This window comes from Catharus ustulatus, chromosome 2 (genome assembly GCF_009819885.2).
Source record: "Catharus ustulatus isolate bCatUst1 chromosome 2, bCatUst1.pri.v2, whole genome shotgun sequence".
NCBI lineage: Eukaryota > Metazoa > Chordata > Aves > Passeriformes > Turdidae > Catharus > Catharus ustulatus.
In genome coordinates this window covers 97,053,524-97,077,001 of record NC_046222.1, presented here as the reverse complement: position 1 = coordinate 97,077,001, position 23,478 = coordinate 97,053,524, and the positions used below count along the sequence as shown (strand labels likewise).

Sequence of the window (23,478 nt, the reverse complement as noted above, 5' to 3'; positions counted from 1 at the left end):
GTACAGACAGCAAAAAAGAAATTGAAGAGAATATAACTGAACTATCTGACCATGGAACAAGAGAGGAACCAATGAGATAGTTACAGTAAAAATATAGCTATACCAATTTATACACTATTATGTACATTTTTAAGAAAAAAATAGCAGAATGTAATAAGAGCAAAGAGATAAAATATCTTTGTGGAGTTGATTTTCTACTGTCAGGTTCACAATAAGCTGTTAACTCTCACAACCATGGAATCTAAAGTAACCTACTACTTCCCCTGAAGAGAGCTGACTAAACCAACTGGACTGCAACTTAGGCCACTGAACTCATCTGAAAAAAAATTTCTCCATGATATAAACAACACGAAATACAACATAAATTATTTAGAATGATATAGTTTATCCTGAGAACTACTTACAATTTTGTTTCAGTTACTTATTAAGAAAGCATAGGTTAAACTAAGTAATTTGCTAACAGAATGCAAGTGGTTAGGTAAGGACCCACATAGTTGCAAAATTTTGTTCCTCAAATCTACTAACAGTAAAAGCCCCAGCCACCACTAGAGCATAAAAGTAAACTGAAACTGAAGTTCTTTTGACACAAAGTAAACTGTCTGAAATTACTGCATAACATCTTTAGCAGTTCGTGAAGGAGTTATAAGAACCTCAACTTTTTTCACCCCTGACATTTAAAAGTCAGCATTTGGTCCAACTATGAATAAGCTTGTATATGACAAGAACAATGATCAGTAGAACATTTTACCTCCTCCTTAGGCCTTAATATTTTTGTAGAAGAGGTGAGGCAAACAAGATACACATAAATATACATGTGTGTCTATATATTTTTATATATATATTTATACCACACACATCTCTATACTGTGTATATTGGACACACTACTACAATTCCAAATATGTTAATGATTGCATGTACGGGTCTGGCTGAGTTAACAGAGTTAATTTTCTTTACAGCAGCCCTCAAAGTGCTGTGCTTTGTACTGGTAGATAGAAAGGTGCTGGTAACACACCAGTGCTTGGCTATTGCTAAGCAGTGCCAGCAGTGTCAACACTGTCTCTCTAAAATTCCTCCTCACCAGCAGGCTGGCATCGGGCAAGATCCTGGGAGGGGACACAGGGGGAACAGTTGACCCAAAGTGACTCCCATACCATATGGTACTTGCTCAGCAATACAAGTCAAAAGAAAAGAGGTGGGGGAAGGCAGTGTGAGATGGGAAGAGGGCACTCCTTATTTATGACATGCCTTCTGGAACAAACTTTATGCATGTTGAAGCCCCACTTCCCAAGAAGTGGCTAGACACTGATGGGATCTTTTGGTCTCCTTTGATTCCATGTGTGGACTTTGCTTTTGCTTTAATAAACTGCCTTTATCTTGACCCATGATTTATTTCTTCCATCTTATTTTCTTCCCTCTGTTCTGCTGAAGAGGGGAGTGTCAGAGTGATTTGGTGGGCACCTGGTGTTCAGCCAGGGCCATCCCACTATATTGGGACTAACAGTGGGATTATATTTTTCAGAGTTATACAATGGCATGGAAACTCACTGATGTCTAGGAAATAGCAGTGCAGCTAAACTTGATGCAACCAAGTTTCAAGAAAAACATACAAATTAGCTTCCTAGGGGTACCAAAAGTCTTAAATATTTCTTCACAGAATTCCACAAGTTGCCTAGTTGGACAGGTACACTAATGTCATCTACCCTTGCACAGAGGAAATGTAGACAGAGAACGGTAGTGAGGAATGACAGTGAGGTAGTGAGATTCTTGATGCTAAACTCCTGAAGAGAGATGGACTGCATGAAAGGCTGTCTGCCAGTAAGATCCACATCAGCAAGACTTATTTAAATTTGCCATTAAGGTCTTGTACATAGATAGAAAAAAGATGATACCAATGTCTCAGCTTTGCATTTGACATCATGTGTTCAGTAAGTGAAGCACTGTCAGTGTTGTGTGAATTTGTAATGGAAACCTGAAACTGTTGTACCAGACATACTATGAAGCCAAAAGCAGTAATAATGATCCAAAATCTAAGAACATGCAAACCAATCCCAAATCTGCTTAACCAGTACTGCAGACTCTCATTCTGGTTTCCATCAAGAGGAATCTGTCTTAGACTAGTAGGTACTTTCAGAGAGACCTCAACACATTAGAGAGCTGGGCAATCACCAACCATATGAAGTTTAGCACTGTTAAGTGCCAGATTCTGCACTTAAGATGGGGCAACCCTGGATGTACAGACAGACTGGGGAATGAGAGGTTAGAGAGCAGCACTGAGGAAAGGGACATGGGGGCCCTGGTCAGCAGAAAATTTAACATGAGGCAACAGTGCCCTGGCACTCAGGAGGGTCAACCCTGTCCTGGGGGCATCAGACACAGCCGGGCAAGGGAGGAGATTGTCCTGCTCTGCTCTGAGCTGGGGTAGCCTCACCTCAAATGCTGGGGGCAGTTCTGGGTGCCACAACACAAAAAAGACATGAATGTATGAGAGAGTGTTCAAAGCAAGGTCATGAGGACGGTGAAGGGTCTGAAGAGGAAGCCTTCTGAGGAGTGGCTGAGGTCACTTGGTCTGTTCAGCCTGGAGGAGACTGAGGGGAGACCTCACTGCAGTCTTCAATTCTCTCAATACAGGGAAGAGGAGGGGCAGACACTGATCTCACTCTCATGACCAATTGAGGAAAAGGCATGAAGCTGAGTCAGGGGAGCTTTAGGTTGGATATCCATGGAAAGGGTGGCTGAACACTGGAACAGGCTTGTTAGGGAAGTGGTCACAGCACCAAGCTGTCTGAATTCAAGAAGCATTTGCACAATCCTCTTGAGCACAGGGTGTGACTCTTGGGGTGTCCCACACAGGGCCAGGCATTGGACTTGATAATCCTGATGGGCCCCTTCCAACTCTGCACATTCTGTGATTCTTCATATGCAGTTTAAGTAACTATCCTTAATATACGAGGGAAACAGGCTTCATTTCTGGAACACGAGAAAAATAATTTCTTACAGGGGAGAGAACCTACCTAAGGACCTCAGATAAGACCGGACTGCACAGAAACATTAGTGTTCACTGCTTATTATTTTAAAAAGTGCATGCAGTTACAAGTAGTAGTACTGCAACATATTATTTATTTTGTATCTGATTCACATTTTTCAGCCTGGACAACAGAGATTTGAATCTGTAAAAATACCTCATTAAAAACAACTTAAAAAATAAAGTTATAGAAAATTATATACTGGCAAAAATCTACTGGTCTTTTTTACAATTTAATTTCTAATTGATTCATCGCTAAAGGTATTATTTTTGAGCAAGAGCATTGTAACACTCCTATAGAGCCAGAAAAATACTGCAATGAATTGAGAGAATGCCTAGGATGGTATACATTACGCAAAAAAAACAGAAGTCTAGACTTTGCTTCCTGCTGATTAGATGCTGTCTTTTTGGGTAATTTGACTCCATATTTTAGCATACAGCCACTGCATATGTCTTCATATTTAGGGCTGCACATGAATACAGCTTTAAAACTGAGCATGAATTCCTGTTTAACAGAGAGAGTTGTATTCTGAATAGTCACTGCCACTATCCAAAGTTTGTCTTTCAATGACTTTTTAATTGGAAACTTACAAAGGAATGAAAACACAATTTTCCATCAGCAACACTATTTCTCATTGTTAAAAATTTATTGCAAAACACTATGTATTGGAAAAGAGAAGAACATGCCTAATTTGTGTATTGGCAATTTATTCTACCAAAGAGTAAGGTTCTAAATAAGGCTTTATACCCAGTTGCCAAGAAATAGTTTTCAATCAAACGTCAGTTTAATTAAACAGTACTCTTCTTTCTCTTATTTCACATACACAGAACTTCTCTGAGAAGCAAGAAAGCAACATTTGAGTCTCACAATATATCTTCATTATTCTTCAAACTGCAGGCACCTAGTGTATCAGAATGACTGCTGCTAGGTAACAGAAGATGTACGTTACCCAAATAAACACCAAACACTGTCCATCTTGCTTAGACTGTTACCTTTATGCATTCAATTAATTCTTTCCCAATCACAGTTATGACTATTAGGAAGACTAGTGTAAGACTGCACTAATTACCTGGTCAGAAAAAGACTGCAAGGAAGAACAGAACTTTAGTTAAATAGTTTTGAACATAGGTTGCTAAAAATGTGCTTTTTATCAACGCCATACCATTCCAAATCAAACATGCTTTCTATTTAACTAGTACAACGCATAATAACAAAATACTTCCAAAACAATACACATTTCTGCTCTTAAAGGCAGTGAGTGATTTTATCTTTACAAAAAAAAAAAAAACCAAAAACATTCACAAGGTTTATTCAACATGGCATTGGAATATGTTACTACCTTCATGCTCATCCAGGTGGTTATCAGTTGATCCTTACCTGTATCACCTGAAAAAATGCTGTGACAAATAAGATTACCAATGTTTTTCTAGGTCCAAAGCACACTAAAATTCAGCAAAACATAACCATCTCATCTAGAAATACCATTTCCAAACACTAGAAATTGAAAAATTATTGTGGATGATCCGCTCATTCAAACTAGGAAAAGAATTAAAATAGAACCTATTTTTTATCTCCACCTTCTGGCAGATTTTCATGATATATCTTCCAAGGCACAGTCTGACTTTAAAGAAAAATATCAGCAAAGTAATACAGTGGAATAAACTGAAAAGCCAAACAAAAAATAGCTACAAAAATTCACAGCAAGAAATAAGATAGAAACTAGGATGAAATACAAAACATAGTGGCTGAGAGGGAGAAGAAAGCACAAGACAGACAATCTGGAAATACATTTTATGTCTTTACTGAATGTACATGATACAAAGAATTGTTAATAGTAAATTAGACTATTTAAACAGTTTTTACGCTGTATTTTTATACTGGTTTTATGCTTTCTTTACTTGTTTTCACAATGATTTTTTTTTTGTAATTACCCAAATTTACCAGATTCCATGGTCATCTGAAGTAATCCATCAAGAGCACTGGAAAGAAGACTTGCACTGGATACTTTTAGGTGACTTAATATGACAGGCACACATTGGTATTCCAAAAATAAGGCCTTCCCTTCTTCTGTCTTCAAGTCTACACGAAGGGACTCAAATGCCTGAGCCAGGTAATCCACTGAAAAATATCAGAATACAGACAATTAAACTTCTATAATCATTGTTTCATTAAGCCTTGTGAACAACTGACAGTCACCATGGCAGATACACACTTAAAAGTTAAATAGCTGAAAATATTTATTTTTTATTTAAAGACACCCTCTGCCTATTTTTATTCCTTAACAATTTATTGTGAGTGGAGAAAAAGACTACCTACAATTCATACGTTACTTACAAATGTAAAGTCCTACAAATATTTTGTTAAAGAGGAAAGAAAACACAAACTCACATAGTTTGAGACAATGTTGGTTTCAACATCTGGGAAACCTCTATTAAGGGAGTCAGTGGTTGATTTGTCTGAGTGAGAGCAATTATTTTCATGAGAGCAACTAGTCCCATTCTTTCTATAAAAAGCTGTAGTTTCAGTACAAACATTTTATATTCTCATCCATTGTGAGAAATTATACAAAGGATGTAGATTAAGTGAACCAATCTATTTTCTTAACTTCCTGCTGTCAAATCTTCCTCGGTATCTTGGAATTGCATTGATCATCTGGAGCACAGAAAATTAAGTAGAAGGAAACAATTTATCCTACTGCATAAGTTTAACTACGGTGCCATCTGCTGGATACTGACATTTTGAAGGAATAAGAACATATGTTCAAACCAAATTTGCTACTTTATCACCAGATCATTAGTGCCATGTGGTCAGAGTGATCAAAATTCATACACGGTGATATCTGACATAATGTTTAACAACAGATCATATTTTCTGTGTTACAGAAGCCAGCAGTAAAAAGCAACAACGAGAAGCTAAACTGATTCATTCTAATCAAGTGTTCATCTGTTTAGGGTAAATCAGTCTCTGCAATGACTATTTTTTTTAATTTCAATTCTTCTTGCATTGCTTTTATCAAGCATTCCTAGAATGTGAGTCCCAATTTAAGACAAATTATCATGCTTCACCAAAATATGTTGACTGAAATAGTTCCCTCCAACAGCTGGAATTATGTGTTAGCTCATGAATGATGTCAGGATGGTCTTCCACCATGTTTTAATCCTGTGTTTACTATAAATACTCATAATATAAATACTGCACAGATCATTAAGCATAAAAACATACTAATCTGCTTAAACAACTAAAGAAGAAGTGCAACTTCTGTGAATAAAAACTCCATTAGTTATGCATTTAAAATCTTTGGCATTCCTGTTTTGTGTCAGTCAGGGCGCCACAGATTACAGTAATTTTGTGACATGGATCTCTGCTAAGAAATGCCCCAAAATGCAACATATTTCATGGAAGAGACTAAAAAAAATCAGATGCCAAAGTAGGTATCTGATTTTAATATTTTGGCATGGTATTTCATGAGTACTTTGAAAATTAACATCTCTGTAATCTATATCAATCTTTGTGTATCTGACAAAAGAAACATGTTACTTGTAAAGATATTTTAAAATACAAATCATTCTGAGAAAAAAATGGTAGCAAAAATAGAAACATGGAATAATTTAGGTTGGAATCTAGTCCAACCTTCCTGTCAAAAGCAGAACCATCTCTGAAGTTAGATTGTTCAGTTGTAACCCCACTAAAAATTACTTGCAATCATAATAATTCATGCTTTTAAAAGGGAAAAATTTGAAAAGGGGAAAATAAGTGGTTAGAACCACAAAGAGTTGAAAAAGGGTTATACAGATGTTTGTTCTTATGCTATCCTTGTGAAACCTATTTTTGCAGAAAATCCCAGTTATGCAGACACACAGTACTGCTAAGTTGCTTCAGGTAAGCAGCAATCACATCTTACACCTGCTCTTAATGATACAGAATTACTTTTATGCCTGGTTTCCATAAAAAAGGATCTGCAGCACCTTGTTCCCTGTTTCTCTTAAAGAAAGATAAGACTTCTTTACTGAAAGTAGCAGTTAAGAAATCAGCTGAGAGAAGAGTTCTCTTATTCTTTGAGTTGTATTTTCCACGTCTTCTCACACTGTCCAGACACAAGCTGGTTCTTGTAATCTCGCAGTGTCTAGTTTGAAACCTTTATCTTCTCCTCCCCTTCAGAAATACTAACTCGTCTGACAAGTTATAACATTAAAAAACACATAAATACTAACATAAAATGAGTAATAGCAAGATTCATACTTGTCTATTTTGTTTCACAATACCCAAGTAAAATCACTTTTCAAGTGTAATAGAATCTACAGTATTATTAAAATGCTTTTTGTCCAGACACATGACTGAAATAGATAAATTAATGTAAAAAGAAAATCTTAACTTACCTTGTCTCACTGTTTTAAGCACAATCAAAGTTGACAGAAACCTCAGAGGCATACAGAAACTCTTAAAGAAAGCTGCTGACTTTAATTTACTTTCTGTAGACTGTTCAGAAGAACTGTGTGGGTTTCCTTTACTCACTACGCCTTTGAAAATATCTTCACCAAGTCTCCTCATGGTTGATCTCATTGTTGCATGCTGCTTCAAACAGTGCATATAGTTAGTACAAACATTAAAACATGACATACATGTGTTCTCCATGCAATTAAATATTAAATTGCAAATTCTTACATCAAATATAGGAATATAATCAGTATAGGAAATACTGCTTTGTGTTCCAAAAGCAGTTGAACAACATTAACATAGTGCCTTATTAACACACACACTTCAATAAGAGACTAATTAGTGAGGGTCCTGGAGACTCTGATATTATTTAAGTTACCTCTGGCTCCAGAAAAAGCTGTTTTACTCCATTTTGTAAGCTTGTCTGAAGTTATACTCTTTAAAAGCATTTACAGAATCAATGCCTAAATATGAAGCTTAAGAACATTGTACAGGTAACATCTATTAGATTTTCATCATAAACTCTACAGAAACATTTCCACAGAATCAAAATTCACAATATGCTTGTTTAAAATATAGTTATCTAGTAGAACTAAACCAAACATCTTACTATGGTATTGAATTTAAATCCAGGATATTTGCAAAGTTTCTAGCATTTGATTTAGTAAATGAACAGCACTATGTTGGGTCTACACAGTACAACTACTGTCTTTTTCTTTATTATATTGCTAAATATTTTCTTATGGCAATCTAGTCAAAAAAAGCAAGGAATGTCTTGAGGTTAGACACCAAGCAGAGGAGAGCAAGATCAAAATTTCTTCAGTACTTTGCTACTCACTTCCATAATTTTCAACAAATCTCATTCATAAAATACACAATAAAACAACTGCCTTCTCTAGTGAAAATTTTGTTAATGCATATGCAAAAATATAGCTTCAGAAGTGCTTAGACATCACAAGAGAGATCACATACACAGGAAAACTACATTTAGATACACAATGCAAAATTTGAACTTAACTTCAAAAAGGATTATTTTTTCATTTGCCACTTGTCTGTGGTGAATACTATGCATTTATGTTTTACAAAGACAGCAGTTTCTTTCCTATATGCTATCTGAAAACATCCATTTTTCATATGTATTTAATATGAAAAATCCATTAATATCTTCTGTGATTTTTTAAAAAAAACATACTGCATGACGACTACTTGTTTTACCTGCATATCAGTGTCTAACTGTCTTAAAGACCAGTAAATAAATTTAATCACAGGCACATGCAGTTTAGGATTCACATATGGCATCCACTGGAGTTGTTCAGTAGCTATAGGCAAAACCTGCAAAAATATACATAAATAGAATTACATACAGTATATGAACTATTCTATAAGCCAAGTGTAAGTGAAAAACAAACAAAAATACCTCTTAACTTTCTCTTGGAGTTTATCAGATTACATATGCAAATATTCTCTGGGCAGATCCAGTACAGCTAACAGAATTATACACAGATTTTAAATTTTACACAGGTTCACATGTGGGAGTGGAGATACACGTCAGTTCAATCTCCATGAATCCAATCACAGCAGCTACAAATCTTTTACATAATGAATGAATACAACAAGGTGAATTTGCTGAACACCTCACTGATTTCTAAATCTTGGTATCACCAAAAAAAATGACAGACGTGTTGAAATACAGTATAGCATCCCCTTCTACTGATAAATTAATTTTATTGATAAACTGATACTTTAGTATCTCAATAGGCATACAAGTATTTTAAATTTGACCTGTTGATCTCCTTAAAGTATCATGCATAAAACACAACACAAACTATCACCTCACAGAAGTCACTTGAAATAAAATGCTGAAACTCTTAGGTTGAGACAGGACACCATACTTTTTATTAAAAATTATCTGAATGCTTTACAAATGACAAATTATCTATTATATCTCACTGTTTGAATGAATATTGACTTACTAACAATTATGTTGTTTTAATTACATGCTGACCTGTTACACTCTCAGAATGATTTAAAACACACCAAAATCTGAAAACATATTAACACAAGCAAACAACCCAAACCCTTTACCTTCATACACTTTTCCTGAGTACAGGAATTCTTTGAGGTCTGGGTAACCATAAGTTTATGACTGTCCTCTCTCTCTTCTTGTGTTTTTATTTTGCTAAGATGCTGGTCAGAGATCCAATCCATAAGATAAGTTAAGAGCTCATAGACTTGTGAATTCAATGGTAGCTGTAATACATTCACAGTATCAGATATTTCAACTTTCAATTTAGAGATTTCTCTAAGCTAGAACAGTAACAGACTGAAATACATGAGAGTACATTAGCTGTTAAATATTATGCATAATAGAAAGAATGAGAATTTTATGCCTGGTAAAATTAAAGATGAGTTACTGTAGTGTGAGCCTGTGGAAAATGTATTCAAGAAGACAGTGGTCTTGAACAGGCCATGTGTGCTCTGCTGGGCCTTGTACCTAGGCTTTGAGAAGTCTGTGTAACATTAATTCAACTGTAACTTATAATATCTCTGGGAAAGGTAAACTTTATGCAGATCTAAGACTGGAAGGAGGCAGTCCTGACTGGGAGATCACTATACATCAAGGAGTCAGAGATCCACACCACAGTTACCTTGAGCAGGTACAGCCTGTGCTTGGCTGCAGAGACCAACCAACTGCACAGTTTATCCTGTGCTTGGCTGCAGGATAAACTCAGGCAGTTCCCTCTTGGTACTGTTGATCCTGCCTGGCCTTGGCTCTGTCTAAAACGGCAACAAGTTCTCCTCTCAAGAACATCCTTCACAAATAGAGCTGTTTTCTTTCAGGAAAATTATATATGTTGAGTAGCTGAAAAGGAGGGACTTCTCTCCATGAACAGGCTCTGTTCAGCATTCCCTGGGAAAAGTCCACCAGAGCTGCATTTGATGCTGCACAAACACAATGTTCCCAGCATCTAAGGGGACATGAGACTTACTCTCCAAATTCCTCCTCTTACTCTGTCTTATTAAAATAGTCATTAAATTAAGCCATTTGTTGTCAGGCCTTTCTTACAAAGACCCAGAAGGAACTCTGCAGCGTTTGTTTTTCTCTCTCTCACACCTCACTCCCCAGTGCAAAACAAACCCCTGTGATGGTTTCTGGGTGTAAAAAACATATACCCATAATTTATTTTGTACTTGGTCAAATGGTAGAAAAACAATTTGGAAAAAAAATCACATACAGAATCACTACACTTTATAATTTTAGACAAATGAATTACAGGAGAAAACAAGTCTTTCATGTCCTTCGTATGGGGAAATTCTTACTTCAATGCACTAGACCTACTTTGTTTCATTTCATGCAATCCACTGTTGATAAAATTAAGTAGTAACTAGTATTGTTTAAAAAAAGAACAAAAACTTCATGAGACTCTCATCTGGGGTCTACTACACTGCAATGAAATATTCTACAAAAGAAATCCAGAGATACCTGAAAACGGGCTGCATGAACAGTTCCCTAAAGACCTCAAAAGTTTTCTTCTATCTTCCTTCAGATATGTCTTTTCCTCCTCACTCAGAACTGTAACTACTGATACTGTTTGTATTTCACATGCAACCAAAGTATGCTAAAACCTATACAAAGAGAATTTGTTGGCTATATATAGATAGGACAGTTTTAATGCATTCATTGTAGACCAGCTAGGGTGGTGTGAATATCTTTCTCATTTAACAGTTTACCTCCAGGCAGAAAAAAAAAGCATAACCAGCTGGGAGATGTTGGCAGGATAATACCATAAATGGAACTACATGGAGATGGAAAGAATTTCATTAAGTGATGTTAGAAGGATTTTTAACGACAAAAGGTGATTATTTTGGAAAAGGGAATGAACACTGCATTTAATTGGTCTTTCACCAAAGATTATTTCTCAAAAAAAATAGTAGTATATCACTTTTGGTTTACAAGATTAAGGTTCTTTATTGGATACTTCTAAAAGACTACTTTTTACCTGGTGTTATTCATAAGGATAGCGCTGTACTGTAGCAGTAACCAGAATGAGTCTAATATTTGTTCTGACACAGCAAAAGAAACCCGTGACAGTGGACACAGGTTATAATTCTAACTGGCAGATGAAAGACAACATGATATGGGGAGGAAAACTTGCTATATAAATAAAAATCTACACATGTACATACACACAGGCAATATGAAATCCAAGACATTTTTAGCAACAAACTTAATTCTTTGTTAAGTGTGGGTTTTCCCCCAATATAATCTGTTTCTCTTCTTAGTGTAACTCATAAAACAAAATTAGAAGCTACATTTTGCAATTTCTAGCAGATGCACAGAGAATGTTACACTGCCTAATGTCTTTCGAATGAAAAGATTCAAGACCTCTGCTTAATTCTTACCGTAGCAGTTTTTGATGTTGCCGTCACTTTTCCCTGTTTCACAGGTTTGCTTTCTTTCATCACTTGACATAAACCATTAGATTTCCGTACCACTGAAAATTCATACTTCCTCTACAACAAAATATAACAATGAATTATATCTCACTGGTTTCCTATAAGAGCAGGTACATATAAGAACAAACCTTACCTGCAGATTCTCCAAACGAGCTTGTACTCTTCGTGCTTGGTCTTCTAACTTCTTGTTCAACTCAGTCACATCCCATAACTGCAAGAAGCAGAAAATATTAAACTATCTGTAAATTCAAAACTCACATCTTGACTTAATTATAATACTGAAGTAGCTTAATGTTGTTGAGCAGCTAAATTATTTAAGTTCAAGTCTTTTCTTCTTAGCATGACAAGTGACAGAAACAAAACCATCATCCACCTCCCTTAACAAATTACAGGATCATAGACTGGTGAGATTTGAGAGCACCTCTGGAAGACATGTGGTCTCCAGCTTTGAGCCCGGAAGAACTGGTTGCTATGTCCAGATACCTTTTGAACAGTTCCAAGGTGTGACACTCTTGTCACCTCTGTGGGCAACTTGTCCCAGGATAAAAAAGACAGTAGCAGTATCTCTTGGCTGACCTCCAGCCCAACCTTTCAGCGTGCAGGGGAAGAATAAGCACTAGTGACACTCTAGATATACAGGCATTTCACATTTGATTACTTTTCATAAAGAAGTGACATAAAAATGCACAAATTTAAGAATGTTATCATAGTCTTATTAATGGGGAAGGTGGTTACTGACCATGCTAAAAAATCAGTTTGCTCAGTGAAAAAAGATCAGGAAAACTGCAACCTACATTTAAATTTTTAAAAAAACCTATGCTCTATCCATACAACAATAAACAGCATGATCATCACAGAAGCCCTCAGTTTGTAAAGACTCCATAGTGAGACCAATGGCAGAAGCCCTCAGTTTGTAAAGACTTCATAGTGAGACCAATGGGTTGCATCAGAACCAGCAAATCCTAGGAGTTAGGTCTGACCTTCTCAAGGGAAAGAACAAGGTTGTAGATTCTGAATCTGTATTCAGATTATCAGAATATTAATTAGTTCAATGAATAAACAATGCTCAAATAATTTAGATAATTTGTGTATCACCATTTTAGATCAGACTTAACAGTCAAGTCAGACAAATTCCTGCTCTATGCATTACCATGAAACATACCATTCTAGTTTACAAATTGAGAAAATACTGCCTACATTAAAATTGGCAAAAATAACTGAAAATACTGATCAAACATGTGAGAAACAAACACTCTACTTTTTATTTAATAGAATCAGCATAGCAATTTGGCATCGCAAATCTGCACAGGGTGGATTGCATTATGTAATAAAATACTTTTTGTCCATCCATTCTCAATGGATTTTTCCTAACAATTAACTGCTGCTACTTAGTCAGTGAAATGAATCTTACTTCTTTTTCACACTGTAAAAGGTCAGAAAGGCTAAATTTCAAATACTAGAAACAGGTGAGAAAAGTACTTTCATACAGTCATTCGTACAATTCTTGTCTTAGAGAAACAAAAGGTCGGCAATTTTACAAACTCAAGCTGCTCAAATATTTAAAATTGTTGACTTATAGAACTATTTAAAATAGGAAATAATTCTACCTGTTTTCTTAAAGATTCATTCACTTCCTTCAAGCTATCAAATGATGACTTCAGCCTCCTATTTTCTTTAGTTATTTCTCTCAAGGCTTCTGTCAGCTGCTTAACTTCTGCGTCATGTTGCTGCAGAAATATCAAATTTAAGAACATGTTTTAAAAGAGACTATTCTAGAAACAATAAGTTCCAGTTAAATGTTAAGAGAGTCAGACAAACTTTCTAATCTGAAGTTCTTCATGTCCAAATTTGCATGTTCAGTCAGCAGTGAGAAAAACAAGATCTGTACTGCCTGTTAGGAAGGATCGATACAGAAACTGAGAGCAACATGCATAGCCTACAGCTCCTATTGCTGCCTATTCTACCCAGACCAACTGTACACACGTATATTTCTCAAAAAACTGAGATGCAGGATTTGTTTGTGAACTAAAATCAACGACAAAGTTTTTACTTACAGCTTACTCTTCCAAATATTTACGAAAAGTTGTGGCTATGTTTTGAGGGTTTCTGGCTTTGCTTACTCTGAATCATGCAGAGTGAGAAATTAATCCTATGCCTTGCAGAGACTGGGGCTCTGGTTTACAACATAAGCACATGAATTATTAAATACAACCTGCCTATCCACTGCCATTCATCTCTTACCCTGAAATTTGTTTTATATTTAATCTTCTCTGGACCTCAGATTTAAGTATCTCAGGTTTGGATAAGTAGCAAGGTTTTATACCACAGAAAATATTCCAACTTCCATTTCTCCCCTTCCATGAATTCTTTCTTCTTCACTACTCTTTCTTTCCACACCCCCAAAGTTAGGCTGGCCTTCCTCCAAACTTTTTGAGTCTTTGTTTGCTAGTACTCACTGCAACAGGTGCTATGTCGTAAGATCTCAATGTGTCTTAAAGCATTCCCAAGGAAATCCATTGCAAGTACAGCTAATGCAAAGATACTCAATTAACTTACACACAATTACAGACAGACCACATTTTCTCCTTAATATTGGTCACACAGCTTTCACTATTTTACAAAAAAATTACCTTTTTCTAACTTGTCACTGTAAAATACACTACACATCAGAAGAGTAAATGAACCATTCTGAAACAGAAGTCATACAAAAACTCTAGCAATATTGTTAAGTACTCTTTATTTAAATCTTTCCCTTGGAGATTTCAAGGACTTCTAAGAAATAAGCAGAATTTCCAGCAAACATATGATGGCTTAAGATAACTACAAATTAGTTAAAGGGCATACAGAGCAATATCTATCATTAAATATATTATTTCACCTCTTTTATAGCTGCAATTTTTGTGTGAACTTCTTCCTCAACACCTCTTATTTTAGCCAAAGCTCCTTCCTGTAGAAAAAACAATGCTTCTTGTTCTGTTAGACAACGCTCTCGTTTCTGCAGTTGCAGAGCATACTCCTGCTGTGCTGAACTTTCTCTCTGTGTCAAGAAAAAAAAAAGTTAAACTACTTTAAAAACACTGAACTTAAAATTTTGTCCCAGAGATATGTTTAGCTTACTAATACAAAGTATCCTGACCACCACCTCCGTTTAGTTTCCTCCCACATTAACCCAAAAATGCATTGGAATGGCTCTGCCGCCCAAAATTCACCTCTACATTGTTGCTCTAGAAAATCAAACTTTGGCTTTTCCTTCCAAAATATTTGGATAATGGTATTAACTGTAAGACAGAACAGAATCTGATATGACTGTCTATGTTGAACACTAGATTAATGACATTGTTTCTTCAACTAGTGAGATGCATCCCTGAAAAGTGGTGAAGAGAAAAAGAGCTACAAGATTATTTTTATCTCATACGTTGTAAAAGACAATTACACTGGGAATCCAGCAGAAGTTTAGGAACTATTACAGAGTAAATCCATATAGGAGGTTCTTCTATTAGTAGCCCAAACCTGCTGGAGATGAACTGGTGGGATGAATAGAGGGATTTTGGAGGAGGTCATCAAAGCAAATGCTTTGGAATGCCTAGAATCAGGAGAACAGTTTCAGATGTTCTCAACAGAAGCAATGGTTGTGAGTGATTCACTCTACACAAACAGTGTGTCACAAGACAGTCTTGGATGTAGAAACATTGTGTTCCAACTCCCTCAAGCTCAACCCGCCCACCTACCCATCTACCTGGTCTACCCAAAATTCAAGTCAAAGCACCATTACTGAATCACTGAATTAACCTAGGGGAAGAGGCAGATGAAGATGCAGATTTAATATGTAAGTAACTGTGATTCGTATAAAGTAATAGTAAAAAATAAGTTTTAATATACAAGTTTTACTACATAAGTAATTTCAGATTTATTTCTCAAAAGTGAGAATCTTCATAGCATTGTTCAACAAAAATTTTAATCTGATTCTAATTCCTACCTGCAGTTTCTGATGTATGACAAATAATTCATCATAAATTTGACTAATGTGAGGTGGTATTAAACCTTGCCTATTGCATGCTCGAGCACCAGTTCCATGGACAATTTTCTTTAACAAACTATGGTTGATAATTTGGTCCCTATTTTCTTGAGTATTTGCAGCCAAATGAGATGGTACAGTGAAGTCTGTGAACATGGAAAAAAAGCATTTTGCATTAAAAAATCAGTCCTAGCTAAATATTGATATGATTGATACAATTTTACAAAACCAGCAATTCAGAGTTACAAGTATAAAGCAAGATCTATCAAAATGTGAAAGTAATCTAAAGAATTACAGAGATTTGATCAAAGTTCTTGTTCCATGATTTATTCAAATGGATCAAGAATCAACAGTTTTGTAAGTAAAACTATGCTCTCCACTGCAATATAGAAATCTCAAAGATGTCTGTATGAAATTCTATGCACAGACTAAATCATGTCACCAAAATCTCCTATTATTTTTGTAAGGGCTTCAGGTGAGTGATTTGCTGCTGATTAGACCTCAGGGTGACATCTACGTAAAGAGGACAAAACATGAGAATCTACTGGAAATCACATCAGAAAATAACATTAGTATTGCTTCAACTATGTCTGAACCTCCTAAAATAATTTTAAAGAAAGTACTCATGTGAAAGATAAAATCCCACATTAAAATACATTTTAGGTGACTAGTGTATTTCTCAATCAAACAAATACACTTACTATGAAATTTTTTAAGTTATATGTTACACTTCACAGAGAGTTGTAAGAATGTATAAAACTAAACCTTTATTACCTGTTCCCATGTATATAGCTGTATTTTGAATTGCATCAGTTTCAGAGCAAATAATGCTGTTTTCTTCTACTTCTACAGCACTTGAACCACAAAAATAATCTTGCTCACCATCAAAACTAAAAGTACAAAAGAGCACTAACTTTAAATTATTCAATTCCTTTCTAACACAATATGACACACAATAGCGACTGAAAGAAGTCTGTATAAAAAGGCAAACATTGCTTAATGTAAGACTGATATTTTACTGATAACAAATAGCAGAGTTAAATCATTTGGATGAAAGGTATTATTATTCACAAATCTCAACCAAAGAAATTACATGTTGCTGACTTAAAAGTTGTTACAATAATTAGACTTTTCATGCTGTAAGCACATATAATACCAACATTCCTCCCTCACCACAAACCACCAAATTCCTGGAGAACTAAAAATATAACCTCCCCTCTTCAAATCATATTTTTTCTGTTTGGTGTAAAATACCCCTTAGAAGAGATTTCTTGGTATTTGAAATTGAATTATCTCTAAACAAACATAAATTTGTTTATCAGTCTGGGCTATTCGCTTTTCTCCTAGTTAATTTTTTATCACCTAGTTAAGTTTATGTCATTCCTGTATTCCCTTAGCAATTCCAACATACACAGATTGGATTAGGAAGTGAAACAATAGTCCTCATCAAAATCAGCATCCTCATTATTGCATAAATTAGCTACAAACAATACTTAACAAGAAAATGAGAAACTTAAACCAACTTCTGCACAGTCTAAACGCATCTGTTTTATTTGCAGTTTTATGAGAGAAAATAAATAATAAAGGAGAAATAAAAACACCTCCTACCAATCCCAGTTTTTCAAACTTTTTCGGAAATCACTAGATTTGATGTTCTTCTCTCTTCCAGTTTCTGTAAATTCTGATTCTAAAGAACAATTTGATAAAGACATAGTTATTTTTTTCAGTCAGATGTCAGTGTCACCTGAAATACATAAAATTGCAACAATTTTATTTTGCATTTGAGAAGATGACATTAAAAATCATTAAGCACTTATTAGAAGTACTTGCCAGGTACTCATGTAGGTTTAAGAACCAAAACCATCACGGATGCAGCCTGACGAATTATGAACTTAATGACAACAGTTTAAGCCATAGGAAGAATTATTTAGCTTTCACATCAGATTTGTCTTTCTGAAATTTTAGAGTTTGCCTGCCTACAGAAATTTTTGTTTAACTGAAGTCTGACAAATACATTGATTTAGCTTGCTGTCCCCATGCACCAGTTTCTGAAAGAGACAAAATGTGTTCTAAATATTAAAACATTTACGTATCTTTAAATTAATGCTAAATGCATTATGAAGTGGACCACTGTCAACTAATTCAAGCAGGACTTGAAGACAAACAGGCTCCAAAACATCCTTTATACTCTTTACTTGTTAATATTTCCAGGTTGACTCCCAGGTATCACAACCCCTATCTATTTAAAATGAGAAAGTATGTTTTCCCTGTAAAAGATATCAAAGCACCATTGCTTTGTATTACCTTTGTAAACTAGGGAGTTTCTGCTTTTACATTTGGTATGCAATGCTCCTGAGAGGCAATCCTACAAGAAAGCACAAAACCACTGCATTCTAGTCAGAATTTTCATGGAAAAAGTATGTTGCAACTTACTGGTTTAACAGTTAACATATTGTGACAGAATTCTTACAACAAACTTTGAAAAGGGGTTTGTTGGATTTTTTTTTAATACATAAATGTAAATGGTCTTCATATTAACATAAAGAGGCAAATACATTCTCTACGGTCTAGCAACAAAATACTTGTAGTGTTATGTGTTAGAATATTTGAGAAACTATAAAGCACTATGAAGAAAGTAACATAAAATAAAGGTATAAAAGTAAAATCAGATAATCATGGAAATAGTGCCATCTACCTTCATATCTAGGCTTTTTATGCCAGAGTTTCCAGCTCAATTTTTTCTTACTTATTCATAAGTACATACTAAAAAAAGTGAATGACAGAAATTTTAGGCTACAAGCAAAATCAATTAAATGCACATTACAAAATATCAGACTCAAGGTAGCTCTCATGATCTTACTTGTTTCACTGTATCTCTCTGCTATGCTCTAGATCAAATGATCAACTGCTGTATTTTCCTGCCCTTGAATAACCACTTCTTAATCAAATAACAAAGCACACAAACTCATGTAACATTTTCTTCCTTGCAAGCGTTAGTCTCAGTAAGTCTGTATTATTAAAAATAAGTTTTTTAAAATACTTTTCTTTAAAGTACAGTTCTATAATTCCAAGCAGAACATTCCCCAATAAAAATTCCCCATAAAATCTAGAATACCATCAAATGCTATTCAAGTTGCAAATCCTTCTGCAGGAACTAAGGGCGCATAGCGCCTGGTTTTAGTTGTTACAACACTCAAAATCTTCACATCACATTTGGGATGGTTCCTGATCCTAAAACAGCAAGCTCCTTTTCCTAAGAAAAAAAAGGCTAAGTTTTGTATTAATTTGATGACTCCCAGGACTAACTCAATATCCCTATCCAACTATGTACCTAACTCAAATCCACTTTCAATCTCTCCCAATCTTTGGTCGTTCATGGATATTTTTCCACCATATGACTTCCCCTGCAGCATGAGTTTGAGCACTTAATGCCTGTTATCCCCGGGACACACTAAAAGCATTTAGCCCAGTGAATAAGATGCATGAAAACAGCCACAAAAATTTGTTTCACTGAAAGACAAACAGAATTCAGCCAAAATAAAGGTGCCTAGCCAGCCAGTACTCCTACTAAGTATCAAAGGCTTTTGAAACACCAGCATGGGGGAAGGAAGGGTCTTTGCTGCTGAATTTTCAGGCAGACCAGTTTTGACTTGTCAGCACAAGTCAAAAGAGACTTTGAGAAAGAGAAGAACCACAATACAATTCCTTCATTCATCCGAGTGCAAAGAACCTGACCTTCTCTAGTATAAAATAACATTTACATACCTTGGCAAGGGAACGATACCCTTCCTAATTAACTGGTCATTGCAGCAGTCTCTAAGGAACCACGGGTTTGATTCCTGACTGACAATGGAACAATTTCCTGCTCTCTGACTGTTACAGAGCTAATCACTAAGGTTTACCAAAAAAAATTACAAACACACCTAATGCATTTTAAGTAAGGTTGTCAATTACTGTGGTAAAAAAAAAAAGGAAAAAAAAAGCTATTCTATTATATATATATCATACAAGTTTAACATACTCCTAAGAGGATTCACATATTTTCTCACTCAACTGGCAGGCACCAGGTTTTAGGCAAAAATTACATGCTAAACCGTGTCTTGACACCGCATAGAATCTGGAGTTCCAATTTCCAGGGAAATTTCCCGCTCAGACAAGGGTGACTCTTCAGCACTTCCAACTCTAAGGCAATCGGAGCGCGGGGTCAGGGATCGGAGTACCAAGCGCACGTAACCTCCTCAAGTCTGTTTAAATCCCCCTTTTGTCTCGCACTGCCCGGGTGCGCAACAGCACGGCGCTCACCATGAGCCCCGAGGGAGCGCACCGGCCCCCCACCCCCCATCTCCTGCAGACAGCTCAGGGACGCGGCGAGGAGGAAATGGCTTTTCTGTGCTCCTCCCGGCCGCAGGCCGCCCGCCCCGGCCCCGTCTCACCCCCGCCGGTCCCCGCGGGCAGCAGGGCTGCAGCCCCCGGGCGGAGCGGCCGGGCCCCGGGCCCGCCATGGCGGCACCGCCGCGCTCGAACCAACCGCCACGGGCCGCGCAGGCGCGCTCGGGGCCGGGCCGGGCAGGGGGAGCCGCCGCTCGGGGCCCGGCGGGGCGGGCACAAACAACCTCGGGCACAGCGCGGGGTGACAGCGCCGCACCGGACACCGCCCCGGCCCCTGCACCACTCACTGCCACCTCCTCACACCTCCGGTGATTCCAACACGGCCCTCAGCAACCCTTGCCAATGCGCTAGCAGCCTTTCTGGGAAGAAATTGCTCCTGGTCTCGCACAGTGTAAGTCTACGTCCTCTGGTCGTCTGGGAGAAGAGGCTGAAGCAGCCCTAGCTCCAGGCTCCTGTGAGTGGGTGTAGAGGGGTAAGGTCCCTAAGGATGCCTGAAGACTGCCATCCTTTAAAAATAAATAAATAACCCTCCAAATAAAGCTAAGCTAAATGCATGTTGCCAACACTGAGCTGTAGAGTATCAGCCGAAATAAACCCCGCATTTACCCATGCATACTCACTGGTGAGAGGCAAAGTTGTAAAAGGTACAAGCACACTAGAATGCACAAGCCAAGCCTGCAGCAAGGTCAGAGAAACTGGCAACAGCTAATGAACACTGAGCAGAGTCAGAGGGTTATACTTAAAGTATGTTCAGGTAAAATCCCAATGTGAAGTAGATGTTTTTCATTAAGCCAAGTTTTTTAGAAATAACTGAAGTTAAAAACAAAGTCAGCATATTGCTCTAGCAAAACATCAATCATTTAAAAATTATGTAGACAGAACAAACCAACATCCACCTGGCTCAACCTGGAATACCCATTAACTTTCAAATGCCTGCAATGTACTGTCCAGCAATTTGCATCTACAGTCTGCACATTCAGAAAACCTTCATGAGAGCAAGAACCAAGTTATACAAGTTTTTTTCCTTTAAACAAACCAAAGTGAAGAGAAGACATTTATTTTAACAAGACTAGGATTTAATTTTTAAAATTTGACACTTAATACAAATATGTCAGGATAACACAAATACACCTGAAATATGCCAGTGCCTGAACTTTATTTACCATGCAAAAAAATCAATTAACACATAAAAAAATTCAACTATAACCTGTAATTTTACATTTATACATCAGAGGTGTCCATTTTAAGAAGTTGAAATAATTAGTCGATAACATCTAAGTACTGATTTATACTGCTAAAACATTTGTATACTCAAAGAAATAATTCTATATTTGCCCACAGTCTGTAATGACAATTCTTCCATTTACTAGCCCTTTAGGAGAACCAAAGGATTCAATCTTTTTCACAACATCCATTCCATCTTTCACAAACCCAAATACCACATGCTTGAAGTCCAAGTGTTCTGCTTTTTTAAGTGTTATGAAGAACTGAGAATTATTTGTATCCCTGCCCTTATTTGCCATTGACAACAATCCAGGACCGGTGTGTTTCACTATGAAATTCTCATCTTCAAATGCTGTTCCATAAATTGACCGTCCACCTGTACCATCATGGTTAGTTATATCTCCTCCCTAAAAAAAAACCAAACCAGACAAAGCATTAACTGACAAGTCCCAAAACATACCCCAAAAACTGTATTTCCTTTCAACAGTAAAACACTTTGTTTTGGAAGAACTAATTTTTCATTTTCACAAGTATTAATATCTGCTTAGATGTAGGGTTTCCCACATTCAGCAGTTTTGTTCACGGTAAGGGAAGCAGTAGTAGAAGGTTTGTCCCTTGTTTATTCTGAACACAGCATTTTATCTTCCTGCTCCCCATGGTGAGATTCCTCTAGGCCTACCTTTCCTACTGCCTGCATCACTTGGCCCTGGAAGCTGCCTGGACCAGCTTTATCTCACTGAAGGCCTGTCCTTGCTTAGTCCCTGCAGGCACAGAATTAATCTGAAAAAGGTTAACGTAGCAGTGACCAGCAATTCTATACAGCTTTGCCACCCAACAGGCTGAGCAGCATGCTAAGTGTGTCTTTTATCTTTCTGGAAGGTAGCAAACTTCTGGTTCCTGATAATTTCAGTATAAAGGTGATAGTGTAACTTTATCTGTACAGCCTTAGTTCTCATTGAAGAGCTTCTCACCATACCTCAAGAAAGTTCAGCCAAAGCCGAGCAAACAAAATATCACTCAGTGTGATAAAAGCTCACTTTGTCAAGGCACGCATGGTGCAGTTAACTGTTCTAAAAGACAGTCTACTCCTTTAAAGAATGTGGAATACCCTGAAATCAGCTTAAATCCTAAATGAGTTTATCAGAAGGGCACAAAAGGTTTAATGAAAGAACCATGAAGTGCGTACCTCAGATACCTGTAGAAGAACTAATCAAAAGACAGGTTAATATTTTATTCTGGTGATGAGCTATTCACACACTATCACAGAATGGTTTATGTTGGAAAGGACCTTTAAGATGATCTAGTTCCAACTCCTCTGCCATGGGCAGGGACACCTAGAACTAGGACCAGGTTGCTCAGAGCTCCATCCAGCCTGGCCTAAAACACTGATGGGGATAAGGCTTCTACAACTTCTCTGGGCAACGTGTTCCAGTGTGCCACCACCCTCACAGCAAACAACTTTCTCTTAACATCTAGCCTAAACCTACTCTTTTACCTAGAAGCCATTTCCCCCATGCTCTGTGACTACACGCTCTTATAAAATGTTTCCCTCCATCTTTATTGTAGGCTCCCTTCAGACTCTGGAATTACACCATTACATCATCCCTAAGCTTTCTCTTTTCCAGGCTGAACAAATTCAATTCTCTTAGCCTTTCCTCATAGGACCAGTGCTCCATCCTTCTTAGAAGTCTTGGCCCTCCTCTGGACTCACTCCAACAGGCTGATGCTCTTCCCATTATTTTTGTATATTATTTTCCTATATTACTGTATATATCTGGGCTTGCAGAAAGTCATCTACATGCCTCATTTTTGGGGATGTAGTGACATGCAGATCATTAGCACAGCATAATAGTGATGTTGGTTCATTTTGCCTGTTCCAAGTTACTAAAACTCAATGAAGTATTGATTACAATTTTAAGAAAGGTCTGTCTATC

General features: G+C 36.8%; 2 protein-coding genes across 5 annotated transcripts in view; both read right to left on the bottom strand.

The window, feature by feature from the left end:
• The window catches only part of CCDC138 (coiled-coil domain containing 138), a 31,403-nt gene extending 13,355 nt beyond the window's left edge, over positions 1–18,048 (bottom strand). Inside the window, exons 1-11 of the mRNA XM_033053524.1 lie at positions 17,540–18,048; positions 16,706–16,821; positions 15,893–16,077; positions 14,795–14,953; positions 13,524–13,643; positions 12,050–12,127; positions 11,863–11,973; positions 9,544–9,708; positions 8,674–8,790; positions 7,401–7,593; positions 4,966–5,142 (exon numbers count right to left, since the gene is read on the bottom strand). Of these exons, the coding sequence (XP_032909415.1) occupies positions 4,966–5,142; positions 7,401–7,593; positions 8,674–8,790; positions 9,544–9,708; positions 11,863–11,973; positions 12,050–12,127; positions 13,524–13,643; positions 14,795–14,953; positions 15,893–16,077; positions 16,706–16,821; positions 17,540–17,643 (1,525 nt within the window). The 5' untranslated portion in view covers positions 17,644–18,048. The remainder of the gene's footprint in view (positions 1–4,965; positions 5,143–7,400; positions 7,594–8,673; positions 8,791–9,543; positions 9,709–11,862; positions 11,974–12,049; positions 12,128–13,523; positions 13,644–14,794; positions 14,954–15,892; positions 16,078–16,705; positions 16,822–17,539) is intronic.
• Positions 18,049–21,361: 3,313 nt separating this feature from the next.
• Positions 21,362–23,478, bottom strand: part of RANBP2 (RAN binding protein 2) — a 34,660-nt gene continuing 32,543 nt past the window's right edge. For all 4 annotated transcript variants that reach the window (XM_042778983.1, XM_042778982.1, XM_033051189.2 and 1 more), the window contains one exon: positions 21,362–21,951. In XM_042778983.1, the coding sequence (XP_042634917.1) occupies positions 21,646–21,951 (306 nt within the window). In that variant the 3' untranslated portion in view covers positions 21,362–21,645. The remainder of the gene's footprint in view (positions 21,952–23,478) is intronic.